This window comes from Microcebus murinus, chromosome 5, assembly GCF_040939455.1.
Source record: "Microcebus murinus isolate Inina chromosome 5, M.murinus_Inina_mat1.0, whole genome shotgun sequence".
NCBI lineage: Eukaryota > Metazoa > Chordata > Mammalia > Primates > Cheirogaleidae > Microcebus > Microcebus murinus.
The window spans coordinates 85578167-85594875 of NC_134108.1; the positions used below are offsets into that span (position 1 = coordinate 85578167).

The 16709-nt window shown below is 33.4% G+C and overlaps 1 protein-coding gene across 1 annotated transcript in view; it reads left to right on the forward strand.

Annotated features, from left to right (window-relative positions):
* The window catches only part of EYS (EGF-like photoreceptor maintenance factor), a 1642296-nt gene that overhangs the window by 695640 nt on the left and 929947 nt on the right, over nucleotides 1-16709 (forward strand). The window contains 3 exon segments of the mRNA XM_020287130.2: nucleotides 3958-4129; nucleotides 5078-5156; nucleotides 16338-16537. Of these exon segments, the coding sequence (XP_020142719.2) occupies nucleotides 3958-4129; nucleotides 5078-5156; nucleotides 16338-16537 (451 nt within the window).

Sequence of the window (16709 nt, forward strand, 5' to 3'; positions counted from 1 at the left end):
AATCATTATAATACATTTTTATCCTATCTGGAGGCTACTTAGAAATTCAAGTTTTAAGCACTAGTTTAATTAATGAATAAAGCATTAGGAAAAAAAAAAGAAACTCCCAAGATAATTTTGATGACATTTTCTATAGCTAAATTGGGACATGTTTGCCTTCTGTGGAAAGAACAGTTCAACAACATAATGTAATGTCTTTTATCAAAACTCCTCCTCTTCAAACACTGCTGGGTGTGTCCTGTCCTAATCTCTTTTAACACTTTTTGCTCGTGACCCCCACACTTTTGTGGTAAATGGACTCTTTTTAACTGAAATTTTCAGCACTACTGTGCCAGTATTCTACATAGTTGTACAGAGAGACTTTTCACTCATCTTATTAATTGGAATAGTGGTGCCTCTGGAAACAGCTAAATCATTCATTAAATATAATACAGGTGTGCTGTGATATTTACCAGGAAAATGATAGTGATTGAGTTAAACATGTACCAGGCCCTGGCTATTTGTTTTCAATCATCCTAATAAACCTCTGATGTACTAATAAATAACTTTTATTTTCAAATGAGATGTGTCTATACTAAATATTATTATTGTCACAAATATCTGCCCTTTCTTAGAGGAAGAACATTCTTTCCCATTCAATTTATGTGGGACTTAGTGATATGACTTGGTTTGGCCAATGAAATGTAGTTGAAGACTTAAGAGTCACCTACATTTTCTAGAATTTTCATGGTTTCATGCCGTACATTTAAGTCTTTAAGCCATGTTGGATTAATTTTTATATATGGTAAGAGATAGGGATCTTGTTTCATTCTTCTGCCTATGGCTATCAAATTTTCCTAGGACTATTTATTGAATAGGGCTTCCTTTCCCCAGTGGGTATGTTGTTGTCTGCTTTGTTGAAGATCAGTTGGCTGTAGGTAAATGGTTTTATTTCTGGTTCTCTATTCTGTTCCATTGGTCTGTCTATACTTTTATACCAGTACAAAAATATGAGAAAACTCTTTTATACCTAGACCTAGGTAAATAATTTATGACTCTAACACCCAAAAGGCAAATACAGCAACCATAAAAATAAATAAGTGGGACTTAATTAAATTAAAAACCTTCTGCACAGAGAAGGAAATATTCAACAGATTGAATAGACAACCTACAGCATGGGAGAAAATATTCCCAAACTATACTTCTGACAAAGGATTGATATACAGAATCTTCAAAGAACTCAAACAAATCTGCAAAAAATAAACCCCATCAAAAAGTGGACAAATGACATGAGCAGAAGTTTTTCGAAAGAAGATAGACAAATGGCCATCAAACATATGAAAAAATGCTCAATATCACTAATCATCAGGGAAATGTAAATTAAAACTGCCATAAGATACCACCTTACCCCTAACATAATGCCATTATTAAAAAGTCAGAAAACAACAGATGTTGGTATGGATGCAGAGAGATGGCAACACTTAGACACTTTTGATGGAACTCCAAATTAGTCCAACCTCTGTGGAAAACTGGATGAAGATTCCTTAAAGAAATAAATGTAGACCTACCATTTGGTTCACCAATCCCACTGCTGGGAATCCACCCAAAGGAAATGAAGTCATCTTATCAAAAAGATGTTTGCAGTCAAATGTTCCTCACAGCACAATTCACAATGGCAAAGATGTAGAATCCATCCAAGTACACATCGATTCATGAGTGGATAAAGAAAATGTGGTGTGTGTTTGTGTATATATGTATATAGACACATGTATTACACACATGTATATGTATATATACACACACACACACCATGTAGTACTGCTAGCCATATAAAGGAATTAAATAATTTCATTTACAACAATGTGGAGGGAACTTGAGAACATTATCCTAAGTGAAGTATCTCAGGAATGGAAAAACAAATACCATATGTTCTTGCTAATAAATGGGAGCTAATAGATGGATACACATGGGCACAAAGCAATATAAAGAACATGACAAACTAACAAGGGGGGAGGGTGAGAAGGTGGGAATAGGATAAAAATTTACCTATTGAGTACAATGAACACTATTCTGGTGATGGGCACACCAAAAGTCCTGACTTAAGCATTATACAAGATATCTATATAATAAAAACACTTGTACCCCTTAATAAAATAAAATAAAATAATTAAAAAGTCACCTACATTTTATTGGCCAAGCCAAGTCATATTACCAAGTCTAACATAAATGGAATGGAAAATAGCTTTTTTTCTCTTGAACAGTAATGCCAATGTCCCTGATAGAGTATGTTTTGTTAATCTGGGTCCCAAAGTGAAGACGATACAAAGAGAATCTGCAGTGTACCATAGTTATGGAGTATGAATGGGGAATAAAACTGTGTCATGAACTTTTGAGATTTAATGTGTCTGGCACATAGTAAGGGCTCCAGGTATCAGCTATTATTATCATTATTAGTATTATTATTGTTTTATATTCTTCATTGTAATAACCCATATCACTCATGTTTATTCCCAAGTACACATTATATTATTGGCACAAGTGCCACATTTTCTGATTGGTATCTACTACATTACTCAGCATAGCAACTTATGCACATATCACAGCAATTGCAATATAGCTAAGTTAAAGTAATGATATATGTATACCATGGAGTATTATACAGCTATAAGAAACAATGCTGGTATAGCACCTCTTGTATTTTCCTGGATAGAGCTGGAACCCATTCTACTAAATGAAGTATCCTAAGAATGGAAAAACAAGCACCACATGTACTCACCAGCAAATTGGTTTCGCTGATCAACACCTAAGTGCACATATAGGAATAACATTTATCGGGTGTCTGGCAGATGGGAGGGAAGAAGAGGGGATAGGTATATACTACATAATGAGTGCGATGAGCACCATCTAGGGGGTGGTGAAGATCTCACTCAGGGGAGGGGTAGGGGTCAAGGCAACGTAGATAACCTAAACATTTGTACCACCATAATATGCTGGGGAAAAAAAAGGAGTGTAAGTCAGAGGAAACAGGATTTGTATCCTGATCTGTTGTTATGGCTGGTGTGATCTGGAAGCATTGCTTAAACTTTGTGAACCCTTGTTTACTCATCAGTGAGTTGGGGTTAATGAGATATGCCTGCAGGTTTTATGAACATTAACTAAGACAACATGCTTAAAGTCTTCTGAACAGGGGACACCAGTAAAGTGCTCAATCAGTGGTAGTTTTTATTAGTGAATGCTCAGTACAAATAGACACAATACACAAAAGGATTATTCTAACCATTTTGCAATGACTTTCCACTTTTCCTGCTATTTTAAACATGTGAAACCTGAAACACAATCTTGCTTTTCATTAAGCTCTGCTTATGTTGTTCTCTAGATGCTTGCTGTCTATAAATACTGTCTCCTTGACAACATTTCTGGGTTAACAAGGACTTTTTTTTTTAAAGTCAGTACCCCTAGTTGAGCATAGAGGTGGTACATGATAGTTCTTAATAAATATTTACAACTTAAACTTTGAAAACCCCAAAGTTAGATTACATTTAGAAATCTGACTTCCCATTAGTAGACTCACCAAGACCATATTTAGGAAACTTCAAACTCTTTCTTAATTATGTTTGACTTTCAATGACCATTACCAAAAAAAAACCTGTGAATTAGTATTCACAGTAACAACTTGATGTAATTCATTAATTCACTAATATTCTCAACAAACAACTCCTCACACTAAAAACAAATCTCCTAAGTAGATTAAGCTTGTGCTTTGTTTTTTTCTCATTCATATTAAATTAGTAGTCTGAGAATTCATAGAAGTAAACATGTTTAACCTTGAATTTGTTTTTTTATTTTTTTGCTACAGGATGTCAAATTATCATTACAGGGAGGAAGTCTTGATTTCTTCATGATGTTTACTATAAGGAACAAACCTTTGAGTTTTGCATTTAAATTGTCTCTTGTTTTGTCTTGTCTGTTCTAATGTAGGCATCGATTGTGAAGTAAATATAGATGAATGCCTATCAGAGCCCTGTCTCCATGATGGAGCTTGTATTGATGGCATCAATCATTATACCTGTGACTGCAAGAGTGAGTTTTTCGGAACACACTGTGAAATAAATGCAAATGATTGCCTCTCAAATCCTTGTCTACATGGAAGGTAGCTATTTTTATTTTTTATTATTAACTCTATGTAAGTATATTTAATTCACAATATTTAAAATGTAATGTCAAGGGAAAGTTGATAAAGATTATTTTAATTATGCTCTTTCATAAAACAAGAGTTAAGTACAGTTAAGATGACAGATGCTGCCAGTTTGAGCTAATGCAATGTACTGATACATTATCTCTGCCTTCTTTTATTTCTGTTCATTAGCATAAAGCAATTTTCAATACATGTGGATTAATTGGGTTTTAATATACTTAAAGGTAACTGCTCATGGTAATAGAAGTAGAAGGTAGGATGATGAGACATTCTGTTATTTGCTCTGTGGAAAGATAATACCACACACTTAGTACATAAAATGTTCCTAATTAGGCTGATTCTTTTATTCCTATATATGTGAAAGGTATTTCATAACTCCTTGAAATTGTATAATAATGCTCAGGCTTATGAATAGAATATTAGTTTGTATGAATCTAGAGTGGGGTTATTTCTAGGAGATGCAGGTGGCAAAGAAGACTATGTCACAGATGTACCATGCTACCTGCTGCAGCATTACTTTTCTAGTCGTGCCATTGACTTTGTAAACAGGGAAGGGAATATAAAGGTGCATAGCTCTTTGCAATGCAGTTTGGCCATAACAGGCTTCAGTGTCTTACATAACCCCTAAACACATTTTTTATCTTTTAAAACTGTTTCTTCTTTCCATTACCATTGGGAAGATGGGAAAAATAAAAATTGATCAGTTCTTTCAGTCCGGTCACCTTCAAGGATAAGGAACCAGGAATAGCCTCTGCTTTCTATTGCTCATAGAAGTGTTGTTGTGTTTTTTTTTGTTTTTTTTTTTCATCTGAACTAGAAAAGAAAATAGTAAGTGGTGAAACTCTTGAAGTTTTTCTTTAATGTCTACTTACTTGAAAATGTAATCTTAATTCTGTGTTTCAGGTGCACAGATCTCATTAATGAGCATCCATGTTCATGTGATACAGAATGGACTGGCACACAATGTAAAATCAAGATTAATGTAAGTTGTATTATTCTACTTAAGCTATATAAGAAATTAATTTAAAAGAAAAATGAAATGCCTTCCTGTAGGTTTCATAGTCATTTCCTCAACAGTTGATAATTTCACTACTCTTGAACCTTTTATCTGTGTAATTCCTTGGTTACTGCAAGCAAAACAATAAATCACAGAATTTTTTTTCACCTTTCCCCTCTTTATCTCTTATTATCATAAAGTTCTGCAATCTGGAACTTTCCTTAAACTAAATCCTGGAAGTGGCCATTATCAACAGGAGCTCAGATAGCTTATGTTTTACCATCTGCCCTTTTCTCCCTGCTCTTAGCACACAGAGGTATCTGTGAGTCTGCGAAGATGAGAAAGGATTAAATTGATCCTGACATCAAGTATAAAGTAAATACTGAATAGATATGCCAAGAGGTTGGCAATGCCTATAATGTCTCAGAATCCATCTTTCAATCTCTAGGAGTCTGTGGTGGTATGATTGACACATAATATTTCATATATAATGCCTCCTCTCTTAAGAAATGTTGACTATGTTCATTCCTGGTGCTTGAGAATCTTTTGAGTCTTTTCTAGAATAATGGGGAGGTCTTCCAAATCCTTCTTGGCTTGCAATAATATGATAAAGGAAGGAAGCACAGGACTAAAAACAGCTTTTGGTATGGTGAGACTATAAATTTCATGTAAATCCTTTGTGTATCTCTCACTCATCAGTAAAACATCACTATAATAGTTCTGACATCATAGGGTCATTGTGTGAGAATGCACAGGATACATGGTAGATACTTAGTAAGATACTTAGTTGAGAGGGTGATAGAGTGGTTAAATGCATTCAGGGATAACAAGGAGGGAATGTCTGTGTTACTACTTACCTAATGTGTGTTCTTGGACAGATTACTTATATTTGAAAGCTTTGATTTAGCTATTTAATGAGGGTAATAGTAACTACCTCAGGTTGTTGTGGGGATTAAATGAGATGATGCATACAAATCAATTAGCACATTTTCTGACACACACTAGCTTTAAAAAACTTAATAACATATTGATATTATGTTTATTTGTTTTAGAGTGAAAACCATACCTGAGGTGGAAAAGGAAATATAATTAATCAATTCCCTGGTAGAGAATGGATAAGCTATATATTTTGTTTGTACTATTGTAAATATTGCCTGCAGTAATCTCTAAAACCATATTTATTGGTAGTATAAATATTACATTCTTCTTTTTGAATAAAGGATATCAATAAATAAGCATTTTTGGCATATATATATACACATATATATATGCATACACACATCCAATATTATGAAACAAATTGTTAAAATTCTACCTGATGCTTCTAGATTTAGTTTCCTATTATTTTTACTTTAACATAAAACTGAACTCATCTTCATTACCCAGTGACTTTGTTTTATTTAGTATATCTTAGGTATCATTCCATTAATAATGCAAAGAGTACTGACTCATTTTTTTAATAGCCACAAAGTGTTCCAAATAAGCATTGAAGAACCACACTTACATAAAGAGAGCCTAACCATTAATGCATAACAAAATAGGCATAGATGGGACTTAATTAAAAATGATTAAAGCCATATATGATAAACTTGCACCCAACATTATACTGAATTCAGAAAAATTGAAAACATTCCCACATAGAACAGGAATCAGACAGGGTTGCCATCTATCACCACTTCTATTCAACATGGTTCTGGAAGTCCTAGCCAGAGAAATCAGACAAGAGAAGGAAATCAAGGGTATCCAAAAGGGGGCAGAAGAAGTCAAACTATCACTCTTTTCTGACAATATGATCTTATGTCTAGAAAACCCCAAAGATTCTGCCATGAGACTACTGGAATTGCTAAACAAATTCAGCAAAATTTCATGTTACAAAATCAATATACATAAATCAGTAGCATTCCTATATGCCAACAATAGTCGGAGTTAGAACCAAAACAAAGACTCAATACCCTTAACAATAGCAACAAAGAAAATGAAATACCTAGAAATATAATTTAACTAAGGAAAGACCTCTACAGGGAGAGCTATGAAACACTGAGGAAGGAAATAGCAGAGGAGGTAAACAGGTGGAAAACCATACCATGCTCATGGATCGGCAGAATCAACATTGTTAAAATGTCTATACTACCCAAAGTGATGTACAGATTCAATGCAATTTCTATTAAAATACCAGTATAATTTTTTCATAGATCTAGAGAAAATTATTCTATGCTTCATATGGAACTATACAAGACCTCCCTATAGCAAAAGCAATCTTAAGCAAAAAGAACAAATTGTGAGGCATCAACTTGCCAGACTTCAAGCTATACTACAAGGCTATAAAAACTAAAACAACATGGTACTAGGACAAGAACAGAGACATAGACTAATGGAATAGAACTGAGAACCTAGATATAAAACCATCCTCATCTAGCCATCTATTCTTTGCCAAAGCAGACAAAAACATACACTGGTGGAAAGAATCCTTATTCAATAAATGGTGCTGGAAAACTGGATAGCCACATGTAGAAGACTGAAACAGGATCCACTGGTGGAAAGAATCCTTATTCAACAAATGGTGCTGGGAAAACTGGATAGCCACATGTAAAAGACTGAAACAGGATCCTTATCTCTCACAAAAATCAACTCACGGTGGATAATAGATTTATATCTAAGGCATGAATCTATAAGAATTCTAGAAGAAAATGTTGGGAAAACTCTTATAGATATTGGCCTAGGCAAAGAATTTATGAAGAAGAACTGAAAGGAAATCACAGCAACAATAAAAATAAATGAGACCTGATCAAATTAAAAAGCCTCTGCACAGCTTTTTATCATGAGAGCAAACAACCTACAGAATGGGAGAAAATATTTGCATACTACACATCCAATTAAGGGCTGATACCTAGAATCTATGTAGAACTCAGGAAAATTAGCAAGGAAAAATCAAACAACCCTATCAAAAAGTAGGCAAAGGACATGAGCAGAAGCTTTTCAAAAGAAGATAGACTAATATCCAACAAAAATATGAAAAAATTCTCAACATCTCTAATTATCAAAGAAATGTAAATCAAAACTATAATGAGATATCACTTAACTCTAATGGGAATGGCTTTTATCCAAAAGTCCCAAACCAATAAATGTTGGTGTGGATGCAGAGAGATAGGAACACTCATACACTGCTGGTGGGACTGTAAACTATTACAACCTCTGTGGAAAGTAATATGGAGATATCTCAAAGAGCTACCAGTAAAACTATGATTTGATCCAGCAATCACATTACTGGGCATCTATCCAAAAGAAAAAAAGACATTCTACAAAAAAAAAGACATCTGCAGTTGAATGTTTATAGCAGCACAATTCACAACTGCAAAGATGTGGAAATAACCCAAGTGCCCATCAATACATGAGTGGATTAATAAAATGTATATGTATACCAAGGAGTTCTATTCAGCCACAAAACAATGGTGATAAAGCACCTCTTGTATTATCCTGGATAGAGCTGGAGCCCATTCTACTAAGGGAAGTATCACAAGAATGGAAAAACAAGTACAAGATGCATTCACCATCAAATTTGTATCAACACTTGAGTGCATATATGCTCAACACTTAAGTGCATATTGATCAACACTCAAGTGCATATATAATAGTAACATTCATTGAATGTCAGGCAGTGGGAAGGAGGTGGAGGGGATGACTATATTTACACCTAATGGGTGAGGTACACACTGTCTGGGTGATGGACATACTTGAATCTCTGACTTGACTGGGGCAAAGGCAACATATGTAACCTAAACATTTGTACCCCCATAATATGCTGAAATGATTTAAAAAAATAAAGAGAGAGCATGAACATACCATTTTCCCAAATCTGATTTAGGTTTTAAACAATTTTAAATGATTGTTGACTAATTTGCTAAGGAAAATGTGGCATGTCATTATTTCAATTTATGATTTCACAGGTTACTACAAAGATTGAGCAATTTTTCATATAAATATTTGAAGTTCTCTGTGTCACAGCCTTCTTCTTTTGGCTTGCTTTCCCTTTACTTTTTGGTTGGTATATTTTATTTTAAAGTGAACAAAATGCCCAAGGTTCTGAAAAGTTGAAAATCTTTTCTAGAGCTTAGACACTCTTGTTTATATAATTTGTAAATTATGAGATTTTCGTATCTTTCTTTACATTTTTTATGAATCTGGGCTTTGCATTTCTCCTTAGAAAATACTTTCATACAGCAATATGTAAACTATTTTCTTATATTCTTATCTACTACCATTTTAGGATTAATGGCACTTTTAGTGCTTTATTCCATAGTGAATATATTATTCAATTGATAAATTTAGGGATTTAACTTAATGACTCTTTTCAAAAGTACATTCAATTTTCCCATGAAATTTTACCAGAACATCCATTATTTCTCTATTGATTTGGGATGCCTCACTTTTCATACACTGAATTTCCATATCTGGATTAGTTTGGAGGCTATCCTCTTTCTCTGGCATTTCATCTCATCATGCACTAGTACTGTGTGCTTTAATTATTTTATTTTTTTTTTTTTTGAGACAGAGTCTCGCTTTGTTGCCCAGGCTAGTGTGAGTGCCGTGGCGTCAGCCTAGCTCACAGCAACCTCAAACTCCTGGGCTCGAGCGATCCTTCTGTCTCAGCCTCCCGAGTAGCTGGGACTACAGGCATGCGCCACCATGCCCGGCTAATTTTATATATATATATCAGTTGGCCAATTAGTTTCTTTCTATTTATAGTAGAGACGGGGTCTCGCTCTTGCTCAGGCTGGTTTTGAACTCCTGACCTTGAGCAATCCGCCTGCCTCGGCCTCCCAGAGAGCTAGGATTACAGGCGTGAGCCACCGCGCCCGGCCTGCTTTAATTATTATAGTTTAAATAGGATGTTTTAAAATGTGCCATGTTTAGTTAATACCTTAAGCGCAATCTAAATATAATTTTGGTCATTTGCTCTGCAAATAATGGATATTGAATATCTTCGAGAAGCTGAGATACAATTATCAAACATATCTCCTTTCCCACCAACTCCACTTGGAGAGTTATCAATCTGTCTGTCTATCACCTATCTGTTTTACTTATTTGCTGATTTGTTTATTTTAACTTTCTGTATGCTGCAATGCCCAGATAATAGCCTCTGAAGGACATTTATGTCCTAGAATATTTTTCTAGGCTAAAGAGACAAGAACAATGGAGAAACATGGGCAATACTAATTGAAAAGAGCACTTAGGTCAATATAGGACAGAATGTTATATGTGAAGCTCTTTGGGAAATGGAAAAATATAGTTTGGTTAGCACTGGATAGAGAAAAACAGAAGCAAACTTGTTTTGTTTGTCCACCTGACAGAGGGAAGTTTAAAAAGTCAGAATTGATGTTACACAAAAGGAAACACATGACTGAATTAGTGAAAAAAATGTAATTAATGTTTTAGATGTCCATACACACACAGAGAGAGAGAGAAAGAGAGAGAGAGAGAGAAGATAAATGAGAAGAGTAGCATAAAAAGCTGATATTTTCCTTTTCACTTTGATGGGACTGAGAAGAATGGCGTGTAATCTCATGTAGCATGTGTACATGGAAGTAGTATTATTTTTTAATATCAAATTATAAACATATAAGAAATGTACTAAAATAGAAGAAAAGAAACTATTAGAGAATAAATTAAGAAATGAAAACATTCTCAGGTGACCAAAAACTAGGAGAATTTGTCATGAGCTGACCTAGTCTAATTCAAGGACTAATAGAAGCTCTGTAAACAGAAAGGAAAGAATTAAAGAACCATGTGTGTGCATGCATGCATGAGCTCATGTATTTGTATTTGTTCAAGGTTGAACTGTAATTATGAGGGTTTTTAAAATAAATTTTATATTTTATCTATTATATATTATGTACATCTTCCTATGTTTTTGTATTTGTCTTTCATTAGTATATAGTTGATTCTGACATTCAAAAAATTTATTTTTGTGTATCCTAATTTATTGAATTATAGAACTCTAAAGATTTTGTGATTTCTGACAAGTTTAAAAGAGACTCATTCAAAAAATTTGTCTAGTGTTTTTCTCATTTTTTTTTTTTTTTGTTTGAAATGAAATGATTGATCCATTAGAGTGTTTTTCAGGGAATAGTTTAAGTTAGAATCCATCTCCCTCAACAAATGGTGAGCTATTTTCCACAAATCATTGTGGAGATTATCTATCTCCTTTTATTGGAAATATTTAAAAGAAGCAAGATCTCACAAATGGGAACATTTATTACACACATACAGAGTTCCTTGCTTTTTCACTTAATCTATCATTGCAGATTATTCTACATTAACATGTGTAGTTCTACCTTATTCTCATTAATATTGTATTGTGTAAAGGTACTATATTTACTTAATCAGTACCCTTTTCTTAACTATTTAAGATATTTTAAGTGTATGGCTATTAAATATTCTTTGTGTATCTTAGGTGAAGAAGTTTGAGTTTGTCATACTCTATATCATAGTAGAAAATAATTAGCATTACTTTTAAGATTCTTTCTTGCTTATTTGTTTGTATGTATGTGTACATATGTGTACGTGTGCTTCTTTTTGGCTCCATAGCCTATCCTTCCCCACCATACTTGTGTGTTTATTAGGAGTTTTTTCCTACATATTTGTTTTGTCAAAATGTGAATATTACTTCTTGGTATATGTATTATTTGTTTACATAAATAAAATTATATTCTCCCAAATATTTGTTCTTTGTCTTTTCTACTATTTTCCCTGGTCCATAAATCTTGAATCCCTAAATTAGGGAATGACCTCTGTTGCTACTCATGCAAAAGTGAGCCCAAACCTGGATCAGAAGAGCAACACAGGAGGTGCAAGAGGAGTTGCATTTCCTTTCCCCACCTCTTTTAACCACCAATACCAACACATGCCACTCACAGTGCTACAGAGTCCTTAGTTACACACTTAAGCAAAGTTTTCTCAGTTTTCTGGATTGTTTGTCCATGCCTAACGCTTCATCTTGCCAAATTAAGGACGCTACTGAGATTTTGAATATACACTTTATAGTGTATATTTAGTGTATTAGCAAGGGTTATCCAGAGAAACACAATCAGTGGTGCAATTCAGTTCAAGTCCAGAGTCCTGAGAACCAGGGGAACAGATGGTGTAAAATCCCAGTCTGAAGGCCAGATGAAATGAGATGTCCAGCTCAAGCAGTGAGGCAGAAAAAAAAAAATGGGTGAACTCTTCTTTCTTCTGCCTTTTGTTCTGTTTAGACCTTCAATGTATTGGATAAAGCCCATCCACTTTGGGAAAGCAATCTGCTTTCTTGAGTGCACTGATTCAAATGCTAACTTATGCAGAAGCATCCCCACAGACATAAGGAGAAATAATGTTTAATCTGGGTACATCGTGATCAATTGAGTTGACAAATACAGTAAACCATCACAGATTTCTTCTATAATACTCTTTTGTTCACCTGAGGGAAAAAAAAGTATACATTGTATTTGTTGTTTGTTGTTGGTGGTGGTTTTTTTTTAATTTTTAAATTTGTAATTATGGGTACATAATTTTTGCATGTATTTACAGAGTGCATGTGATATTTTGATAGAGGCATACAATGTGTCTTTTTAATGTACTTGAGCCTCTATGTTGCTTTTCAAAAAATCCTAGTTTATTTCATGAATTTGGTAATGTTTGTAGTTTTAGCCCTGATGTACTGTTCTTTCCATCATTTGATTTGTTTGTGCATTGCAGGCAGATTCTGGGACAATGGTTTTATTTTCCTGTATGTTAATGGCCTTCTTTTCCAGAAGTTCTACCAGATACACTTTCAGTAAAGAAAAAAACAATTATGATTACCATAAGAATATCAATTTGATATTTCATAATCTTGTTTTATTTGTTGAAATAACAAAGTGAAACTACATTTTATCTTCATCAAAACATGTTTGATTAAATTGCGAATTAGAGAAAAATCTTCTCCTTATTAGGTAAATTAGTTCCATTTGACCATGTAAGTTTTGAGATAAAAAGAAAACAACAGCCAATGAAAATTATATGAGGTATAAATCTTAGGTACATTATGTCTTCACCATATATTTTGTCATATGGAAAATTCCATGGCCAAAACATTTCTTTGAGAGGGAAATCAAGACTTGGTGGTATATAATGAGCCCTAGGCTGAAATTCAGACCATTTTGTATCAATGTGATTTTGCTCTGTCACGATCTTGTTATAAGACCTTGTCGAAGTCACTCCAATACTCTTGTGCTTTTCCTCATCCTTGTAAGTAAAATAAAACTGTTAGACTAGATTCTTGCTATTCAATATCTGGTTCATTAACTAGTAGTATCAGAATCACCAGAGGATTTGTTAGAAATGGAAAAACTCAGGCCCCCAACCTATTGAGTTTGAATCTTCAATTAATTTAACAAGCTACCCAGGGTATTTATATGCAATTTAAGTTTAAGAAACTCTGGACTACATTAGTAGTTTTTATTCAGAGGTAGACAAAGTTCAGACAATTCTGTGAAGCTTAATAGGCCTTTGCAGTGGGGAAGGTAGAGACCTAACAGGTACCATTTGCTGTTTCCACTCTTCAAATGGAACGGTTCCTGTGTATCTGTTTAAATATTCTGTTTGTTTAAGATATTCTTTTCTCCAAGGTCTTTGTTACAGAAAATATTGTGCTACTTTAAAACACCAACACTAAAAAATAAAATATGATGCTATGAGAGAAGTGTTATAATAAAGATGATCTCAGGAAACTTTCTATTCTGGGCAGTTCAAAGATCACAGGACAAATCTTTGAATCTAAACCACATCCCTCAGAAAGAATACAACTGTCTGAGTCAACAAAATAACTGTTACATTTACTAGCCCAGTTAGCCATTTTCTGTATATGAATATATCACGGCTCTGTTAATCTCATACTCCTGTACTTTCCTAGCATCATGTTGTGAGTACAAGTTGAATGAATGTAGCACTGGAATCTAGCTCAATTGTCTGGATTGCTCTAGTCTGCAACATTCCTCCCAGCTTTCATCTCTTTCTTTAATACCCTAACCTTTTATTTCTTTTATATTCTGAAATTACATTAGTGAATTCTTCCTGGGAAGCACTTTATTCAATAGAGTATAGCAAAGTAATATAAATGATGATGAACAAAAGGAAAGGTATCCTCCTTAATTTTTGAACCAGGAAAGATCAAGAACTTTAAATGACAATTTGATTTTCTCTAAAAAGAAATTGCCTTTGTATTTCCCATTAAGCTTTCTAATTAATTTAGTAAAGGATTCTTGTAAACCCTGGAGACAGAACTCTTGGCAGTCTAAAAACTATCCCTATCTTCCCATGGGAGATATAATTCAATTAGTTTATGTAATGCTTTCTAATAAATCATTCTATATATACCAAGCAGTAGAGCAAAGAGAGAAACATGTTGTTTCCATACCATTCCCTGTGGAATTCTGCATTTATATTTTGTAAAAATAATTGCAGTACCTATAGGAAGTCCACTAAATGCCCTTGGTTATCCTTAAGGAATTCACATTTTCAGCAAAGGTAGAATAAATATCAGAATGGTCTTCATGTATAAAAACCTATATTTAGCTCTGTCATTTGGGTGAGCATAAAAGACCACCATCTGGCTTGTAGACATGACTTGAATTTTATACTCAGGGGTACAATCTATTTCTTAATGAAAATGATACTAATTAAACCCTCTGATAATTTGACAAACTTTTATTTTTTTAATGGATACATGGTAAGAATGCAGTGGCTTTCATATTAATCTTGTTAATATGAGTTTTTATTAACACTCTTTCAAATTCACTAAACATTTGTTAAGCATAGGTGTCAAATAGTGAGAGTTCTAGAAAATTATCACTTTTCAGGGCAAAATGCTGAAAAAGTATTTTATGTTTGTATATGTAATTATCCTTGAAAGTGTAACAACTTGAGACCCTAAAATGCAAATGATTCAAATTTATAAAAATTCATGAAGAAATTCTGTGTAGATAACTCATTGAAAATAAATAGTTTTACTAATGATGTCATAAGTTTCCATAAGTTTATTTCTCAGAATTATGGGTACAAATCTTTTTAATTAACATTACATTGAAACATAATGTCATATCATGTTTATGGTACTATGACATATACTTTATACAATCTAAGCACATATAAAAAGCTTAAAATGTAAACTTAATAAGCATATGGTAGAAAGTAAATATACAGAGAAAAAAAAATTTTTATTAAGGGCAAATGCCAAACACTGAAACAGAGACTGATAATGCCCTTAGTTTTCAGAATGGAAAGGAAAGAAAAATGATATTTACTCATCAGCTGTTATGTTCCAGGCATAGTCCCAAGTGCTTTATATTCATTTTAGGGAGGGTGACACTATTGCTATTTTACACGTAAGTGTTACTACAATAAATAAAATGCCATTTGTTGAATGAGTGAGTAAAAATAGGAGAAATTTAAAAATATTTTTAAGCTTAAAAAATAATAGATATTATCCAGATTCCTCTCACTCCATAAGACCCTTGTGCTTCTAGGACTGCAGATGACAGAAATGCTGGACATAAATTTGGACAAATGCATGGGGAAAGGTGGGAAATTGAAAGATTATGGTTAGATTCAAATATCAAATATTATAGATGTTTTAGGCTTTTCAGAAGTATAAATCAATTGTGAAATGTCTGTTCTAAATAAGTATATGATCAAACTCAGTATTTCTGTGCAAGTTAACTGAGGTACTATTAATCATTATCCCAGGAAACTAGAGTTAAAGTGGGGCTGTCCTGGGAAAACTGGCATATGTGGAAGATACTTAGTGTCAGTGAATTCCTGCTATTATCTACAGAAGAAATTTGCTTTAGCACCATTATTGGTGGGGGCTGGAAGAGGAAGTTCTCTGACATGGTACATGTTTTACTAAAGCTTAATAAAATGTGTTTTTTTTTTTTTTTCTGGAAAATCAGCAATGGGATATTTGACAGGGTATTTCTGGTAATAACAAGTAAAAATCTTTTATTACCATAAACATATTTTGGTTGCTAGAAGAAGAAAATATCAGACAAGCTTACATAACGATTTCTTAAGAGATGTTTAAATAAAAATATACTTTTAATAAAATTGTGTTACCACTAATAATCAAATCTAATTCTCTATTTCTTAATTTAGGACTGCACATCAATTCCTTGTATGAATGAAGGCATCTGTCAGAAGTCAATACATGGATTTACTTGCATTTGCCCACATGGATACACTGGTGCATATTGTGAAAAAAAAATTGATAGTTGTGCTGAGCCTGAGCTGAATTCAGTCCTCTGCCTTAATAGAGGGATTTGCATAGATGGGCCTGGACACACTTTTGACTGCAGGTCAGTGTTTATTTATTCACAAATAACTAAATATATATTTAGGAGAGCTTAGAAACATGTCATTAGCAATGTACTCTGAAATATAGATACTAAGTCATCAAGTAAGTTTTTATTTTAAAAATATATAATCATAACTTAGAAAACAAGTAACCTAAAAGCATTGCTGATATTT